Source organism: Anopheles coluzzii, chromosome 3 (genome assembly GCF_943734685.1).
Source record: "Anopheles coluzzii chromosome 3, AcolN3, whole genome shotgun sequence".
Lineage (NCBI taxonomy): Eukaryota > Metazoa > Arthropoda > Insecta > Diptera > Culicidae > Anopheles > Anopheles coluzzii.
The window spans coordinates 94,417,817-94,435,128 of record NC_064671.1 but is presented as its reverse complement, the minus strand read 5'-3'; the positions used below and the strand labels follow the sequence as shown (position 1 = coordinate 94,435,128).

Sequence of the window (17,312 nt, the reverse complement as noted above, 5' to 3'; positions counted from 1 at the left end):
CATCGCAGCAGTGTAAAGAGGGTTTTTTTGAAAATTACACAATCGCGCACAAGTGGTGTGATACGCTGTGTTTGTATGTGTAGCAGAAACAATGAGACCGGTTGTGCCGGAATCAGCGCACCGGTCATGAGCGAAACATAAAACCAACCTCCTGCACTCCTTAATTTAACATACTAACTCTACATACTTACAATACAGCGAGATCAAAATAGAGAACAAAAAGTTGACCTGGTCAGTACAGGTGTGTCGACTTTCATAAAAGTAATTGGATGCAAATTTGTTCACCATTTTATGACATCCCCGGGGGTGTTACAGTTTACGGTGATGGTTTGTTTGAGCGCACATATTTGCTGTGTTGTAAATTTGCACGTTTGGTTTGTAAAAAAGTGAACCATATTCGGTCAAAGAGAATGCCAGAGGACGACGAGTTCTTTGTTCATAAATTCCACCATACAGCAGCAGCAGCAGCACCACATACTAATCTATGTCCAGTGATGGAAAAAGGAATCCGTTCTCGAAAGAACCCACAAATCTCATAAACGGGGTCAACGTGTGTGTGCGCTCCTGTTTAAACAATTGTGGTCGCCATAATGCGGTTATGAGCAAAACCCGGGAACTCTTTTCTTCGAAGAAACCTTACAGCGGCGGCGGCGGCGGTCAGCGGTCAGTGGTGTATTTACATGTGGACTAATGGAAGATGGACGGACCTGTGCAATGTGATTGTGTAAATTCGAGGAACGAGGCAAAAGGGAAAACATTCTGTCTGTTGCAACTGCACCACCGTCCGGGGTGTGTTTGTGCTAAGCGTGGTGTCAAATTTCCTCTCCACACTACTGCGAGCAACATACATTTTAGGGTGAAACTGATTGTGGCCGCTGTAAGCTTTCGAAAAGATCGTGTACATGTTAATGCAATCACTGCTCAACAGGGGCAAGGCATTTGATTGGTTTCCCTAACGGTAACGGCAGTCAAACCAAACTGCACAAATCCAAAAGGGTCGTCTCCGTGTGTCAGAAAAAATGGAGAAAAATTCAATAGAAAAGGTCAATCGAGGACATTTATTTGGTATTGATTTGTCTCTTTAGGGGAATGGGTGCCCGGCCGCCGGCCCTGTAGATTACGCTTTAGGATAGCGGATCATTTTATAGCGGCACGTTTCGTTGCTCTTGCTCCTTCAAAGTGTCCCATCGTCGTCGTTGTCGTCGTCCTTCCGACGAGGCGGTGTCGACGTGCTCAGACTGTCTAATTCGTCCCGTCTGTCTTCGGATGGCTCGTGTTCGCTCCCGCTCCTGAGGCTTCTGGTATTTTCAAATGTCATTTAGACGTTTCGGACGTTTAAGATGCGATGCCATGCTCATCATTACGATCTCCCAACAGTATTCGCAGCGCCGTTCGGCTCGGTCGTTCCAATCAAACGGTACGGCTACGCAAAATAGAAGCAATAATAGTACGATTCTAGCAGCTGTTTGCACGCACTTTGTATTCAATACGGTCTGCCAACTTGCTCATTACGATGGGAAGCAGTGAAATGTTCGCAACATTGTGGGCTGACCTAAAACTCCTCAAGTGCATTCGGTTCGAGTGGATGCAAATTTAAATGTCTTAATAATCGAACCATCGCACTAATTATGAAGCAACTTAGCGCGCAGTTCTAATGAGCTGTTGCAAACATCTTCATCTTCCTGCCGTAACTTAACCTTAACGAGCCTGTTACGAGTGAGCGGCTGCGAATGATGATACTTGACCCGCAAAATAATTGCCACGAGCATTTGCTTGCGCGCTCGGGGAGGCACAGAGCGAAAGAATCATTTCTACTCCGGGAGAATAAATTGTGTGGATAAACTACTTCCCAGGGTATCTCCAGCTTGGCGTCAACACTCGCCCGTAGTGGTAGTAATTTGCTGTGTAAACAATAGGTGAACATGGTGAACACTGAAGCATAGGAGATGGACGGTACCGATTGTGTCCATCGGTGCTGCCGTGGTCGTTTACTAATTGCTTTGTACACACACACACAGCCGCGGTCTGTTTAGAGCGCCACGGGCTGGAGCGTTTGTCAGTGTGCCACTGTAATTGCTCGATACACGCACAACAAAACATACCACTGTGCAAACATGCCCTACACGACGAGAGCCCGGGAGGAGTATTGACCTGTGTCTCGGGAACAACGTCGTCCACGGTGCTGCTAAGAAGACGTTGTGTGATCTTAAGGAAATTAAGCAAGCTTGTGAACCTTTCCCCCGTTCGTGCGGTGTTCTTCCGGCTATAAACATCTGGGTTAGCGTTGGCTCTGGTTTTCTGCTGGATCACAAAACCTTTCGTTCCGTAATACACCTATCAACAGCAGACGCAGAAACAGCTTCGGTATCATATCCGATTCAGAACGATGCTGCTCCGAAGTAGTCGTCTACTATTAATTATAGATGAAGCCCAAAGCACACAAAATGACTGTGGTGAATTGCTGAGAAAAGTGCCACCACTTAACACTGCTCCAGCCAGCATGGGCAGGATCTGTGGTGATTGCATTAGCATTATTGATTTACATATGGCTAATTGCGCTTTATTCTGACGATAATGTTTCGTTTCATTATTTAAACTCAAAACATGCTTGATTTATAAAGCTTTCTGAAGCGTCATGGGCTTTGTCATAAGAATCAACAACATTTCGAAGTCAAATTATGCTTCCTGATTCTTCTACACTCATACTCCCGCTTAAAAATTCCCTCCACTTGTGCATAATCGACCTCTACCAACGAGAAATAAATCACTGTCAGCAACAGACACACATGGACCGCCATGCAAAAAACAAACGGCCCCAAAACAGTGCAACCATCACAGTTCCGTGCCGTACACGAGATGATGGCGGTACACTAAATGGAAAATATATGTAGCACAAATAAAGCGCGATAATATGAAGGCACTCTCGCACGAAAATGAATTAAACGTACTCAAATAAAAGTGCTCCAGGCCAAAAAAGTAATAAAAAAAACAGAGTAGCTAAACTAACAGACACTCGCGCGCCACAAGAGAAATGAGTTCAAAAATGCAAAACAATTAGTACTTCAAACACAGCCCGAACCGCGTCATCAATTTGGATTTTCCCCCCTATTGAGTGAGGCAGAGCAGACGAGAAGAGAGAGTGAGAGAGAGAGAGCACGTAAAGTGGCCAGAGATCGTTAACGGATGGTTGAAGAGGCGAAGAAATGAAATAAAATAAACTGGTCCACTTTTAATGGCTGGGGGGAGGGGGGGGTCGGCCGGCACACAAAAAGTCCAATCACGGAGGGAGAAGGATGACACGGCACACAATGTAGTGTTTCGGGATGGTGGCACAACAGTGGACTTGGGCCGTTTTCCTGAGGACGACCGACGTATCGCTGAATCTGTGGGCTGCGGGCGATGAGATAATGGATGGCGTTTCGATCTGAAATGGCGCGTGGTAGTGGTCGAACGTCAATCAAAGTGAATCAAATATAAATTGCAAATAAAGCAGTGATATGCAATTGGGATTGATTCAATCAGTCGCGCTTGAGGGCGGTTTTTTATTAGTATTAATTCGGCCGTGCAGTGGCAGAACCGATTCATGCATGCTTCAACGTAGAAGCACACACACACAGGCTTCAAATGACCGGTGACATTCCATCGAGTTGAAAAAGAGGGTGGAAAACGAGCTTGCAAATTGAATCACGTTGAATAGAGCGCTTTACGTGTAATTGTTCCGCCAGAGTAGCAACGGTGCCTATTGATTGATTGCTTTTTTGAACCATTGCCAAAATAGTACCGTGGTGCGTGTACGCTAAACAATCTTTGAACGTACAACTCCGTTCTATTGTTTCATGGCACGGCCGCCCATGCACAGCACTTGATGGTTATTTTTTTGGCTTTTCGCAAGAGCGATGGATGCGCCTGGTGGTTCGTTTCGCCCTTCCTGCACGATCACTCACACTCATCAGACATGCATATACTCGATTAGGCCACCACAATTGGAACGCGCTAGTGTACCATCTGAGACAAACGGGGCGATCACATTGTCTTTATAATCATACAGAGAGGGAAAACCCGTATCATAAAGCCATTCTCCAGTGATGGAAAGAATCAAATATGACAATAGGATGTCATCTTTTATCTTCATTTTCGTTTCTCTGTTTCCAGTCACCTGTTCGCAGTCGCAATTCACGTGCGTGATGGATGGCAAATGTATACCGGCCCTCTGGCGTTGCGATACTTCCGCCGACTGTTCGGACGGCTCGGATGAAGTCGGTTGTGGTAAGTAGCGCTTGCTTACGTACCATATCCTGTAATACCAGCCTGCGATCAAATGGCCAACCACAAACGTTTCTCATCTTTCCTCGCACACGCATGCACAACGCGCAGATAAAGCACATGCGTGCAACGAAGGTATGTTTCACTGCACGGTGTCCAATCGGTGCATCCCGCACGATTGGACGTGCGACGGTGACGTCGACTGTGGGCTGGTCGAGAAGTACGACATGGTGGACGTGTCGGACGAGGATCCCCAGCTGTGCCGGGCGCACACAAAGTGTCTCCCGACGCAGGCCCTTTGCAGCGATGGCAAGTGTCTGGAGATCGATCGGTTTTGTGATGGGGCGTGGGATTGCAGCAACGACGAGCTGAACTGTTCCAGCAACGACACGGCAACGGCCAGCGCACCGACGAGTGCGTGCGATGCGCTCAAGTGTTCCTACGACTGTCGGCTGACGTCCGAGGGAGCGAGATGTTTCTGTGCCAAGGATAGTCAGCCGAATGGGAGCGTTTGCGAAGACTTCGACGAGTGCCAGATCGAGGGTCTGTGCGATCAGATGTGTAAAAATCAACCCGGAGCGTACCAGTGCAGTTGTACTACCGGGTATGTGAGGCAGGGCAACACGTGCACCGCTGTCAACTGTAAGTATAGACACTGTTTTCTCAGTCGATCGTGTAGAGCCGTTGAGGTAATTTAGATAAACATCCAACCATCCAACAGTGCCCAAGGACGAGCCAGCTTCCCTGTTCTTCACCACTTTCAACAAGGTAAAAAAAGTGTCCATTAGCAACAGAACCAGTGTGCTGGCTGGAAACTTTCCCACAAATGAAACCGTTGAGGAGGAATATCTCAAGCAACCGAACCCACGCATCCGAGCGATGGAAATGGTGCATCGAAATCGCACGTTTTGTCTAGCCCGTATCGACGGTAAATCGCTGCTGGAGTGCTACAGCGTAGACAACACCTCACACAGCTGGGTTATGCCGCGCCCGGATCTTTTTCCCAATCTCGAGGACATCGTCGACATTCGGCTCGACTGGGTGTCGGGCAACTGGTACTATCTGGACCAGCAGCGCGAAATTATCTTCGTCTGTTCGCCCCAGATGGTACACTGTGCGATCATCGTGGAGGCCTTATCGGAGGTGCTGCGGCCACGCCGGATGGCTCTCGATCCCACCAAAGGGTTTCTGTTCTTTTCCAAGTGGGGCAGCGGCGACGTGAGCATCGAACGATCGCTGCTCGACGGTACGAACCGAACCTCGATCGTGCTCAACAAAATCATCACCCCGCTTGACATCGCCCTCGATCTGGTGATGCAACACGTGTACTGGGTGGACACGCATCTCGATACGGTGCAGCGTGTGAACTACGATGGCAGTGGCCGTTGGTTTCCCAAACGAAGCACCCAGTTCCTGTTCAACTTCCAGATGCTGTACGCGCTCGATGTGTTCGAGCGAACGATCTATCTCGCGTCCTGGCAGAATGGTAGCATTGTCGCGCTGAATGGTACTACGGGAGAGGCAAGAGTGATCGTCCCGAACGCACCACATGCCGTGCATTTGCACGTGTTCCATCGCCAAAAGCAGCCGGAAGTGGCGCATCCGTGCCGCATCCAGAACGGTGGCTGTGATCAACTGTGCATACCGGTGTGGAAGAAGATCGGTGTAGCGATTGCACAGTGCATGTGTTCGCCGGGCTACCGGCTAAAGACAAAGTCGCAATGTGTGCTGATCAAACGGCCAACGTTTCTACTGTACGCCAAATCGAATCCGGCCATGATCCGAGGGTTTGCCGTTGGCATCAAGTCGCAGGAAGCGATCGTTCCGATCACAGACCTGGGCCCGCACATCACCTTCGACTACCACGTAGAGGATCAGCTCATCTTCTTCTCTCACGGCGTTATGTACGTAACGGCATCGGTGTAGCATGAATGGCAAATTAATAAAATGTATGCTTTTCTTACGCCACGCCTCCTTCTAGAGACAAGCCATCGTTTCGCATCGAGGCACAGAAGCTGGACGGCACGCAGCGAGAGCTGCTGCTGGAAAGTCCTGGATCGTGTGACGGCATTTCCTATGACTGGTTGGGAAACAACATCTTTTGGACCGATTCGGACAGAAACCACATCTCGGTCATCAAGCTAGGTCCAAAGCGAATGCGCTACACCGTTCTGCGACAGCTTTATGCACCCAAGTAAGTTATTGGTCATGCAAATCGAAAATCACAAAAAAACGTTAATAATCTCCTCTTCTCGTTTCAAAGGTCTATTGTGGTGGATCCAAAGCAAGGCTGGATGTACTGGTCGTCGTGGTCAGTTCCCAGTGGACGTATCGATCGTGCCTGGATGAATGGAACTCAGCCGGAACTGTTGGTGAGCAGCAAGGAACGTCCAATCGAATGGCCAACGGGGCTTTCGATAGACATGATCCAGAAGCGACTGTACTGGTGCGACGCACGGCTTAGTTTCATCGAAAGCATCAACCTAGACGGAAGCAACCGAGTGCTGCTCTTCGACGGACGATCACAGAATCAATTCCCCGTCGCTCTAGCCGTCCACCGTCAGTTGCTTTACTTCGCCGACAATGTAAAGGGACACATCGAAAAGCTAAACTTAAGCGATCCCCATTTGCTGGAAACAATTACGATAGAGAAACCTCAAGTGGTGGGGCTAAAGATTTTCGACAATCTCACCCAGTACGGTGGAAATGGACGAAATGCATGCGAGATCGATTGTCCGGGAATCTGTCTGAATACTCCGGTAGCCGTTGCCAGCTGCAAGTGTGAAGATGGACAGGTGCTGTCACTGTCCAGCGAAGGAAAGCCTGTCGCTTGTGTGCCGTTCGATTTGCAGCACTCGCTGGCATCCTGTAACAATAGCACACATTTCTTGTGCCGCAACAAGATTGACTGTATCGAGATTAAGTACACCTGTGACGGTGATCGCGACTGCGAGGATGGCAGTGATGAGGAAACCACACCGGACGGGCCCTGCGATCCCAACTGCGATCTGGAGCGCAACTTTAAGTGTGACGAGCAGCGGTGCATTAGCCGGTCGCACGTTTGCGACGGTTCGGTGGACTGCATTGACGAGAGTGATGAAGATTACATCAACTGCCCGAACAAAACGTGCAGCGAGCACTTCTTTCAGTGTGAGGTCAGCCATCGATGCATACCGAACACGTGGGTGTGCGATCGACATCTCGACTGTGGGCCGAATGACAGCTCGGACGAGCCAGAGCACTGCCACAAATGTCCAGAGTTTGAGTGTAAGAACAGTGCCTGTGTGCCGTTTGAGTTTCTGTGCGATGGAGTTGACAACTGTGGGTAAGTTGGCGGACGTTTTGATCCAAGAGCATATGTCCTTTCACATGTTCCACTGCTTTCTCTCTTTACCTTACTTTAGTGACAAATCCGACGAATCACAGTGCGATGTGGACTGTGGTGTAAATGAGTTTTTCTGCAGTCCGCATGGTTGCATCGATCGTTCGCTAATGTGTGACCCGAAACTCAACTGTTTAAATGCATTCCACGAGTGTGACAAGCTGCATAAGGCTGGATCGAACGGAACCACCCAATCCAGCGTTCCGGTTCGCTCGGAACCAGAGCTGAAGGATCTTTGCAGGCAGGATCTTAGAATAGTGTGCGGTTTGGATAAGCAGTGCGAAGAAAACTATAACCGTGTATGCCAACGCATGGAGTTTGCACCGTTCAACGAAACGATGGTCTGCCATCATCCTGATCGGCTGTGCAGGGTTACAAACCAGTGCATAAAAGTGACACAACTGTGCAACGGTCGCACGGACTGTCCCGATGGCACGGACGAAGGCTTTCGCTGTGCAGAGAAACTGTGCGATGCTCCCAACGACTGTTCGCACGCGTGCCATAATGCACCGGAGGGTCTGATATGCTCCTGTCCGGCTCATCTATTTCTGCAACCGAATGGGCGTGACTGTGGTCACGATCATGCCTGTGATAATTGGGGCACTTGCTCACAGATTTGCACGAAAGCAGGGACGCACTATCGCTGTGGGTGCGTCGAAGGCTACACGCTGATGTACGACAAGTTTACATGCCGCAGCAACAACGGTGATTCGCCGTACGTCATATTTAGCAATCGGCAGGAGATTCTCGGCGTTGATCTGAACACACTTGGAGTGCGAAGCTTCTACACGTCGTTGCGCAACACAATTGCATTAGACTTCCTTTACCGCAACGAATCCGTCCAGATCTTCTGGTCGGACGTGATGGATGACAAGATCTATCGCGGCACACTGAGGAACGACACTTTGAGCAATGTCGAAGCGGTAGTTCAATCTGGCCTGTCGACGGCCGAAGGACTTGCGGTCGATTGGATTGGAATGAACATCTACTGGATCGATTCCAATCTCGATCAGATCGAGGTGGCCAAAACCAATGGAAGCTTCCGAAGAACGCTTGTCGCCGGGGACATGGTAAACCCCCGTGCGATCGCTCTCGATCCGATGGAAGGTGTCCTCTTCTGGACGGACTGGGAGGAGGGTTCGCCCCGGCTGGAACGCTGCACAATGGCCGGCGAGAATCGCACGGTAATCAAGTACGTCGGTTCGGACGGAGGTTGGCCGAATGGAATCGCGCTGGACTACATTCCAAGGCGAGTGTACTGGATTGATGCACGGTCGGATTCAATCCACACCATTACCTACGACGGCCAGGATCACCATCTGGTGATCAAGGATCAGGGTGTGCTGGCCCACCCATTCAGTATTACCGTGTTCGACAACTACGTCTACTGGACGGACTGGCGGACGTACTCCGTCATCCGGGCGAACAAATGGAACGGCACGGACGTAAATGTGATACAGAAAACGCAGAGCCAACCGTTTGGAATTCAAATTCTGCACTCCAGCCGACAACCCAACACGCAGCCGAATCCCTGCGCCGATAACAATGGAGGCTGCTCTCATCTGTGCCTGCTTAGCGTTGGATCGCGTCACGAGTGCGCCTGTCCGCACGTTATGCGCCTGCACGAGGACCGAAGGCAGTGTGTGCCGAATGAGGAGATACTACTGTTTGTGGTGCTGACTGAAATTCGGGGCGTCGATCTGCAACAACCAGCCCACTACACGATTCCGACTATCAGCCACCAGACGCAAGTTGTGCAGCCGGCCGTACTGGACTACGATATCAGTGCGGCGAGGTTGTACTGGAACGACATACAGCTGAACGAAATAAAATCATCCGGATTGGCGACGGGCCCGATCGAAACCATTCTCGATACGGATATTTCCAACTCGCTCGGCTTTGCTGTGGATTGGATCTCAAAGCTGCTCTACTTTTCCACCGGCAATGAAACGCACAGCCGCATCATGGTGAGCAATCTGAATGGCGAATTTGTGACGGAAATTGCAGACGGTTTGTCCGTGGTGAACAGTCTCGTTGTCTATCCGACAAGGTAAGGAGAGTATATTAACAATGGTAGCACAATTGGCTGAACAAATGTGGGGGTTTTCTGTTCTATCTCCACCAGAGGCATGATGTACTTTGCAACGATGAGCGAAGTGCCGAAACTTTACGAGCTTTATGCCAGCCGAATGGATGGTTCCGAGCGTCAGCTGATCAGCAATTCAACTTTCCACCCGATCGATAGCTTGGCGTTAGATTTCGAAACCAATCGGTTGTACTACATTTCATCAAATGCGGGCGAAATCAACTACTACGACATCGGAAGTGGCAAGGTAAGTGTTGCTGGAACGCTCATTTTGAACTAATTTTGAACTAACCAGACCAATTTCTCCTCTGTCTGTTTATATTTCCTCGTCAACAGATCATTCAAGTTCTTGCGCCGCACGAAGACAACCATCCAATTAGTACGATTACGATTTACCGCGATTCGATCTATTACGACGATAACCACGATGGTCGCATTATGCGGTGTAACAAAAATCTATGCCAAAATCCTGTCTCCGTGCGGAACAACACAAGCGGGCTGAACGCAATCCGCATGTACCATCCCGGGGCGCAGAGTGGCACCAACTCGTGCCAGAAGCGAAACGACAAATCGGCCGGAACCGGTTGCGAACATTTGTGCATTCCCGTGTCCGCGCAAAGCCACGTGTGTCGCTGTGCGATTGGGTACAGGAGCGATCCACGGAATCCCTGGCGATGCATAGGACTGGATGACATTTTGGTGTACTCCGTGGGCCATCAGCTGAAGGGTATTGCGCTATCCTCGTCGGACGAAAGCACCGGCTCCTTGCGCAATCGTGAATCCCTTGGTCCGCTGCAGCAAATTTCGTTAGCAACCAGCATTGACTTCGATGTGGCGCATGATTACGTGTACATTGCCGATACCGACCGCGGATCAATCACGCGCATCAAGCGTGACGGCAGCGCAAGGGAGGTAATCATCAGCAACTTCGAGCAGGTGGTCGATGGCAGCACACTCGACTGGCTGGGGGGAATTGCGATCGATTGGGTAGCGGAGAACATTTACTGGACCGATCAGAAGCGCAACCTGATTGAGGTGGCTCGCCTGAACGGAACGCTACGGTACGTGGTCGCCTCTGACGTGGAAAGTCCGCAGCTGCTGGCAATCGATCCGATTCAGGGGTATCTGTTCTACGTAACCCGCGGTACGATCGGTCGCATGGGTTTGGACGGTTCGGGTAACTTTATCCTGGTGAATCGCTCCTCCGCCATAAGCGATCTTGCACTGGATCTCGATAATCAGGTGGTGTATTGGTGCGAAACAAGCACCGACACGATCTGGAAGGTAGACTACGATGGTAACTTGAAACGCTTGCTGCTGAACGGTACCTCGCACAATCCGAAATCGCTCGACCTGTTCGGTGACAGCATCTACTGGGCAGATTCGCGCGGCAACATCTACGAGGCGGGCTTGAGCAACATCTTCAACTACCGCAGTGTCGTGGAAGCGTTAGAGGTGTCGTCGTTGAAAGACATCAAGGTATTCTCTAGCCGCAAGCAAAGTAAAACGAACGCGTGCGGCGTGTCAAACGGAGGCTGCCAAGAGCTGTGCCTGTTCAACGGTACGCATCCCATTTGTGCCTGCTCGCATGGTAAAATCTCCTCCGCCGATTTGAAGACGTGTGAGCCGTATGAAAACTTTTTAATCTTTTCCCGCCAATCGGCCATCGAAAGTATACACATGACGGACGCGAACAACATTAACGGGCCCATTCCGGAGATCAAGAATTCGTCCTACTTGAAGAACACCATAGCATTGAGCTACGACTACGAGCAGCAGCTCATTTTCTACTCCGACATCGATCACAGCACGATCAATTGCGTGTTTTTCAATGGCACGAACCATCGACGCATCGTGACGAAGCAGCTAACCGTGGAAGGGTTGGCATTTAACGTGCTTACCCGTGTGCTGTTTTGGACGTCGAACAACGAGGCTGCCATACGATCGCTTGATCTGAACAACGCATCCCTCACGGATCCAGCTGCCAATGCGGAGCTGGTGCAGGATGTAATAAAGCTACGGGCGACGGACAAACCGCGCGGGATTGCCGTCGAGCCATGCCTGGCGATGGTGTACTGGACCAACTGGAACCAGCACGCTGCCTCCATACAGCGTGCCTACCCGTCCGGCTATGGGTTGGAAAGCATCATCACGAGCGACATCCAAATGCCGAACGCGCTGACGCTCGATTACCAAGCGCGCAAGCTTTACTGGGCCGACGCACTGCTGGACAAGGTCGAGCGTACCGATTACGACGGAAAGCACCGGGTGGTGCTGGCTCACTCCACGCCCAAGCATCCGTTTGCGCTGGCCGTGTTCGGGGATTTACTCTTCTGGACGGATCTAACCGTGCACGCGGTTATTCGAGCGAACAAATACTCCGGCAGCGACATTGTGCTGCTGCGCCGCGATATCGCCCAACCTATGGGAATCGTGGCGGTGCAGCAAATCGACAAAGAATGCTCGGCCGATCCGTGCCAGGTGATGAACGGGTTCTGCGAAGATGTGTGCCTAATCGATGCAGCTGGCAAGGTGGAATGTCACTGCACGCAGGGTGTGCTGGCGGCCGATGGGCAGCGCTGCATTCCGAAGTCGGTGAGCAACTGCTCGTCGTCCGAGTTCAGCTGCACCAATGGCAACTGCATACCGTTTCACCTGACGTGCGACGGTGTCAAGAACTGTTTGGATGGGTCGGATGAGCTGGTGACGTTTTGTGCTCACCGGCCCTGTCCGGACGGCTTTTTCCGCTGCAACAATGCGCGCTGCATTCCGAAGAACCAGCAGTGCAACCACATACAGAACTGCGGCGATGGAAGCGACGAGGTAGGATGCAGCTGCAATAACGCAACGCACTTCCGCTGTACGGACGGCCAGTGCATCGTGAAGTCGATGCGCTGTGACTACGAGCCCGACTGTAAGGACGTGTCGGACGAGATCGGCTGCCCGGTGATGCGCAACTGCACGGAAGGGTTCGTCAACTGCGCCAACACGACCGGCTGCTACATGCCGACGTGGCGCTGCGACGGCGAGAACGATTGCTGGGACAACTCGGACGAGCAGGACTGTCCCACGGCCATCCCGACCTGTCCGGAGGATAAGTTTTTGTGCGCAAACGGGCGCTGCATACCGCAGTCGTGGCGCTGCGACGACGAGGACGACTGTACCGATGCGACCGGCGGCGGTCTGAGCTCGGACGAGCTGGCATGCGTCAAGCACTGCAAACCGAACCAGTTCAAGTGCACCAACACGTCCGAGTGCATCTCAAACAGCTGGCAGTGTGACGGCCATCCGGACTGTGCCGATGGGTCGGACGAGGGCGATCACTGTTCGAGGCGCGACTGTCCGGAGACGGAATTCCAGTGTCCGACCACGAACCGGTGCATCCCGCAGAAGTGGGTCTGCGACGGCGAGGTCGATTGCGGCGCCACGCAGGACGATGAGATGGGCTGTGACGAGATGATGGTGAACGAGTGCGACAAGACGTCGTTCACGTGCAAGAACGGAGAGTGCATCAGTCTGCTGCACGTGTGCGATGGTGAGCAGGACTGTGTGGACGGTTCGGACGAGCCGCTGTACTGCAAGGAGGGCGACGATGGGTACGACGAAGAGGAGGGAGCCGGTGTGGACGACCATCTGTGCGTGGAGCCGGATCATTTCCGCTGCAACAATGGCCGATGCATCGAGCGCAACCTCACCTGCAACGTGAACGATGACTGTGCGGACGGGTCGGACGAGGACATACGGTTGTGCCGCAATACGACGCTGATCTGCGCCGGGCCGGATCTGTTCCGCTGTGAGAGCGGCGCCTGCATCACGAGCAACATGCTGTGCGACGGTGCGAACGACTGTGGCGATTGGAGCGACGAGAAGTCGTGCCAGGTCAATGAGTGCGAGATGATCCCAGATCTGTGCGCGCACGAGTGCGAAGATCGTCCGGTAGGGTATGAGTGCGTCTGCCGGAAGGGTTTCCGGGTGAACGTGAACGACAAGCATCTGTGCGTGGATGTAGACGAGTGTATGGAGCAGCAGCCGCGCCCCTGCACCCAAACGTGCGTCAACACGCACGGATCGTACCACTGCACGTGTCTGGACGGGTTTGTGCTGCGTGACAACGATACGTGCCGTGCCGAAGGCAGGCACATCCTACCACCGAAGCTCATCTTCTCGAACCGATACTACCTGCGTGAGGTGGATCTGAGCGGCGGTATGACGATCTTGGCCCACAATCTGACCAACGCCATCACGCTCGACTTTGACTGGAAGGACGAGTGTTACTACTGGTCGGATGTGACGCGCACTGTCACGACCGTTAAGCGCATGTGCGAATCGGGGGAGGAAAATCGCCCCGTCGAGGTGATCCATCGAACGAATCTGAAAAACCCGGAAGGCTTGGCGGTCGACTGGGTGGGACGCAATTTGTACTGGTGCGATAAGGGTCTCGATACGATCGAGGTGTCCAAGCTGGACGGACGCTACCGGCGGGTGCTGATCAATAAGGAGCTGCAGAAACCGCGCGCGATTGCGCTAGATCCGTACCGGCGATACATGTACTGGACGGACTGGGGCGACCAGCCGCACATTGGACGGGCGGGTATGGATGGAAGCAACCAGACGATCCTGATCAAGGAGCAGCTCGGCTGGCCGAACGCACTCACGATCAGCTTCGAAACGAACCAGCTGTTTTGGGGTGACGCACGGGAGGACTACATCGCCGTCAGCGATCTGGATGGGCAGAACGTGCGCATCCTGCTGTCGCGTGCGCGCCAGCCCACGCTGAACCTGCACCACGTGTTTGCCATTGCCGTGTGGGAGGATCGCATCTACTGGTCGGATCTGGACTCGAAGTCGATCGAGTACTGCCACAAGTTCCGGGGCGACGGGTGCGGCACGCTTATCAACACCATCCATCGGCCGATGGACATTCGCGTCTACCATTACTACCGCCAGCTGCAGCCCGAGGTGAACCCGTGCGATACGGCCGGCTGCCAAACGTTGTGCGTGCTCTCGCCCGACCCGCCCGGCTATCGGTGCCTGTGCCCGGACAACTTCATCCTGACGGCGGACGGCAAAAGTTGTGCGGCCAACTGCTCGGCCGCACACTTCCAGTGCCGCACCACGTTCAAGTGCATTCCGTTCTACTGGCGCTGCGACAAGCAGGACGACTGCGGCGACGGTAGTGACGAACCGCCGAACTGCCCCACGTTCACCTGCGAAGCCGGACAGTTCCAGTGCCTCAACAAGCGGTGCATTAATCCGAGCCAAATCTGTGACGGCGTCGACCAGTGCGGCGATCTGTCGGACGAGCGCGACTGCGATCGGTTCGAGTGCTTCAGCTCGCACTTTAAGTGTGGCCCGTCGGCGGCGAAAAACACGAGCGGCTTCTGTATCGAGGGTGCCCGGCGCTGCGACGAAGAGGTCAACTGCCCGAACGGGGAGGACGAGCAGAACTGTGAGCCGAAGAACTGTACCGCCACCCAGTTCCGGTGCGCCAACGGTGGCCGGTGCATCGACCGCACGTGGGTGTGCGACAACGTGCCGGACTGTCACGACGGGTCGGACGAGCAGGTCTGTGGCCCGGCCACCACCTGTCCCGAGCACGAGTTCCGCTGCAGCGAGGGCCGCTGCATTCCCCAGTCGTGGCTGTGCGACGACGAGAAGGACTGTGCGAACGGGGAGGATGAAACGGAGAACTGCCAAAAGCCGGAAGCGATCACGTGCGAACCGACGAGCTTCCGGTGCAACAATTCCAAGTGCATCCCGGGACGGTGGCGGTGCGATTTCGAGAACGATTGTGGCGATAACTCGGACGAGCTGAACTGCGAGCTGCGCAACTGTTCCGAGTCGGAGTTCCGGTGCCGCGACGGGCACTGCATACGCGGCATTCGACGCTGCGACAACGAGTTCAACTGTGCCGACCACAGTGACGAGGAGAACTGCAACGTGACGTGCAGTGCGGAGCAGTTCAAGTGCAAGAGCCATCCGGCCTGCATCAGCAAGTAAGTAATGGTTGGGACGGTTTGTAAAATCAATTCAATGCTTTTTAACCTGTCCCACGCTCGTGTTCATTTTACTTGCAGCAAATTCAAATGCGACGGTGATAACGACTGTATCGACGAGTCGGACGAGGAGGACTGCGAATGCCAGGAGGGCGAGTATCGGTGCAACAACGGCAAGTGTATCCTGAGCAGCTGGGTTTGCGACGGCATCGACGACTGTCTGGACAATTCGGACGAAATGGGCGAATACTGCAAGGAGCACGGCTGCAACAAACGGGCCTTCCGCTGTGCCAACCGTAACTGCATACGGAAGAGCTTGATGTGCGACAACAAGGACGACTGTGGCGACAATAGCGACGAAAAGAGTGCCCTCTGCCACAAGTGTCCGCCGAACTCGTTCCGCTGCAACAGCGACTCGAAGTGCATCGACATTGCACTGCGCTGCGACCAAACGCCCCACTGCTTGGACGAGTCGGACGAGATCGGCTGCATCAAGACGGGCTGCGGGTTCGGGGCGTGCAGTCAGCTCTGTATTGAGAAGAAGGGACACTACACCTGTCGCTGTGCGGAGGGCTACGTGAAGGGTGGCCCGGGCCGCAATGCGACCTGCGTTGCGGTGGACGAGCAGGGCATACTGCTCGTTGCGTCGGAGTCGGATTTCCGCAGCCTCTACGCGGACACACCGGTTATGGGGTACCTGCAGACGTCCTCGCTCAAGATCGATCGGTTCGATTTTGCCATCACGCGCCACAACATCACGCTCTTCTGGATCGACAGCTACGACACGAGCATCAACAAGATACTGATGGACACGACGGTCAAGGATGGGGGCGATTACTCACGCTCGCCGCCGGTCGATAAGCGGAAGATCGTTCGCCGGGGTCTGGGGCCCGCACCGGCTCCTCCGTCGTACGACCGGATTAAGACGCTCGACGGCAAACACTCGTCGGTGGTGCTGAAGGACGATGAAATCCATCCGATCGCGATCGCGTGCGACTGGCTGACCGAGCGGCTGTATGTGATCAACAAAAAGCGCAGCAACATTTTCGTGATGAGCTTCAACGGCACCAACCACACGACGCTGACCGCTACCGGTAAGCATCCGATCGATCTGGTCGTCGATCCGGTGAGCGGAATGATGGTGTGGTCGATCATGGAAACGATCATCAGCTCGGGAATGGACGGACGGGGCAAGCAGAAGCTGGTGCACACGAACGTTGAGTGGGCGTCCGGGTTGGCCATCGATACGACCACGAAACGGTTGTACTGGGCCGATTACAGGAAGTCGACCATCGAAACGTGCCTGCTGCTGACCGGCGGCGATCGACACGTGATCGCCGAGCTGCACGATTACTCCAAACCGAAGCTGCTCGATGTGTTCGAGGACAGCGTGTACGTGATACTGTACAACCAGAACATTCTGAAGCTGAACAAGTACGGCCGGGACAATGGAACGTACATGAACGAGGAGGCCCGCGGTGCCGGTGGTTTGGCCGGGTATCGTTCGTCGGACGTGCACTTTATTCATCCATTGAAACACGATCGTAGTGGTAAGAAAGAGAGAGAGCGAGAGAGCGAGAGAGTT

General features: G+C 53.1%; 1 protein-coding gene across 8 annotated transcripts in view; it reads left to right on the top strand.

Moving 5' to 3' along the window:
- LOC120956942 (low-density lipoprotein receptor-related protein 1) overlaps nt 1-17,312 on the top strand; it is an 81,233-nt gene that overhangs the window by 60,252 nt on the left and 3,669 nt on the right. For all 8 annotated transcript variants that reach the window (XM_040378782.2, XM_040378781.2, XM_049608737.1 and 5 more), the window contains exons 3-11: nt 4,153-4,266; nt 4,375-4,905; nt 4,985-6,167; nt 6,245-6,457; nt 6,527-7,588; nt 7,668-9,695; nt 9,771-9,978; nt 10,068-15,727; nt 15,809-17,277. In XM_040378782.2, the coding sequence (XP_040234716.2) occupies nt 4,153-4,266; nt 4,375-4,905; nt 4,985-6,167; nt 6,245-6,457; nt 6,527-7,588; nt 7,668-9,695; nt 9,771-9,978; nt 10,068-15,727; nt 15,809-17,277 (12,468 nt within the window). The remainder of the gene's footprint in view (nt 1-4,152; nt 4,267-4,374; nt 4,906-4,984; nt 6,168-6,244; nt 6,458-6,526; nt 7,589-7,667; nt 9,696-9,770; nt 9,979-10,067; nt 15,728-15,808; nt 17,278-17,312) is intronic.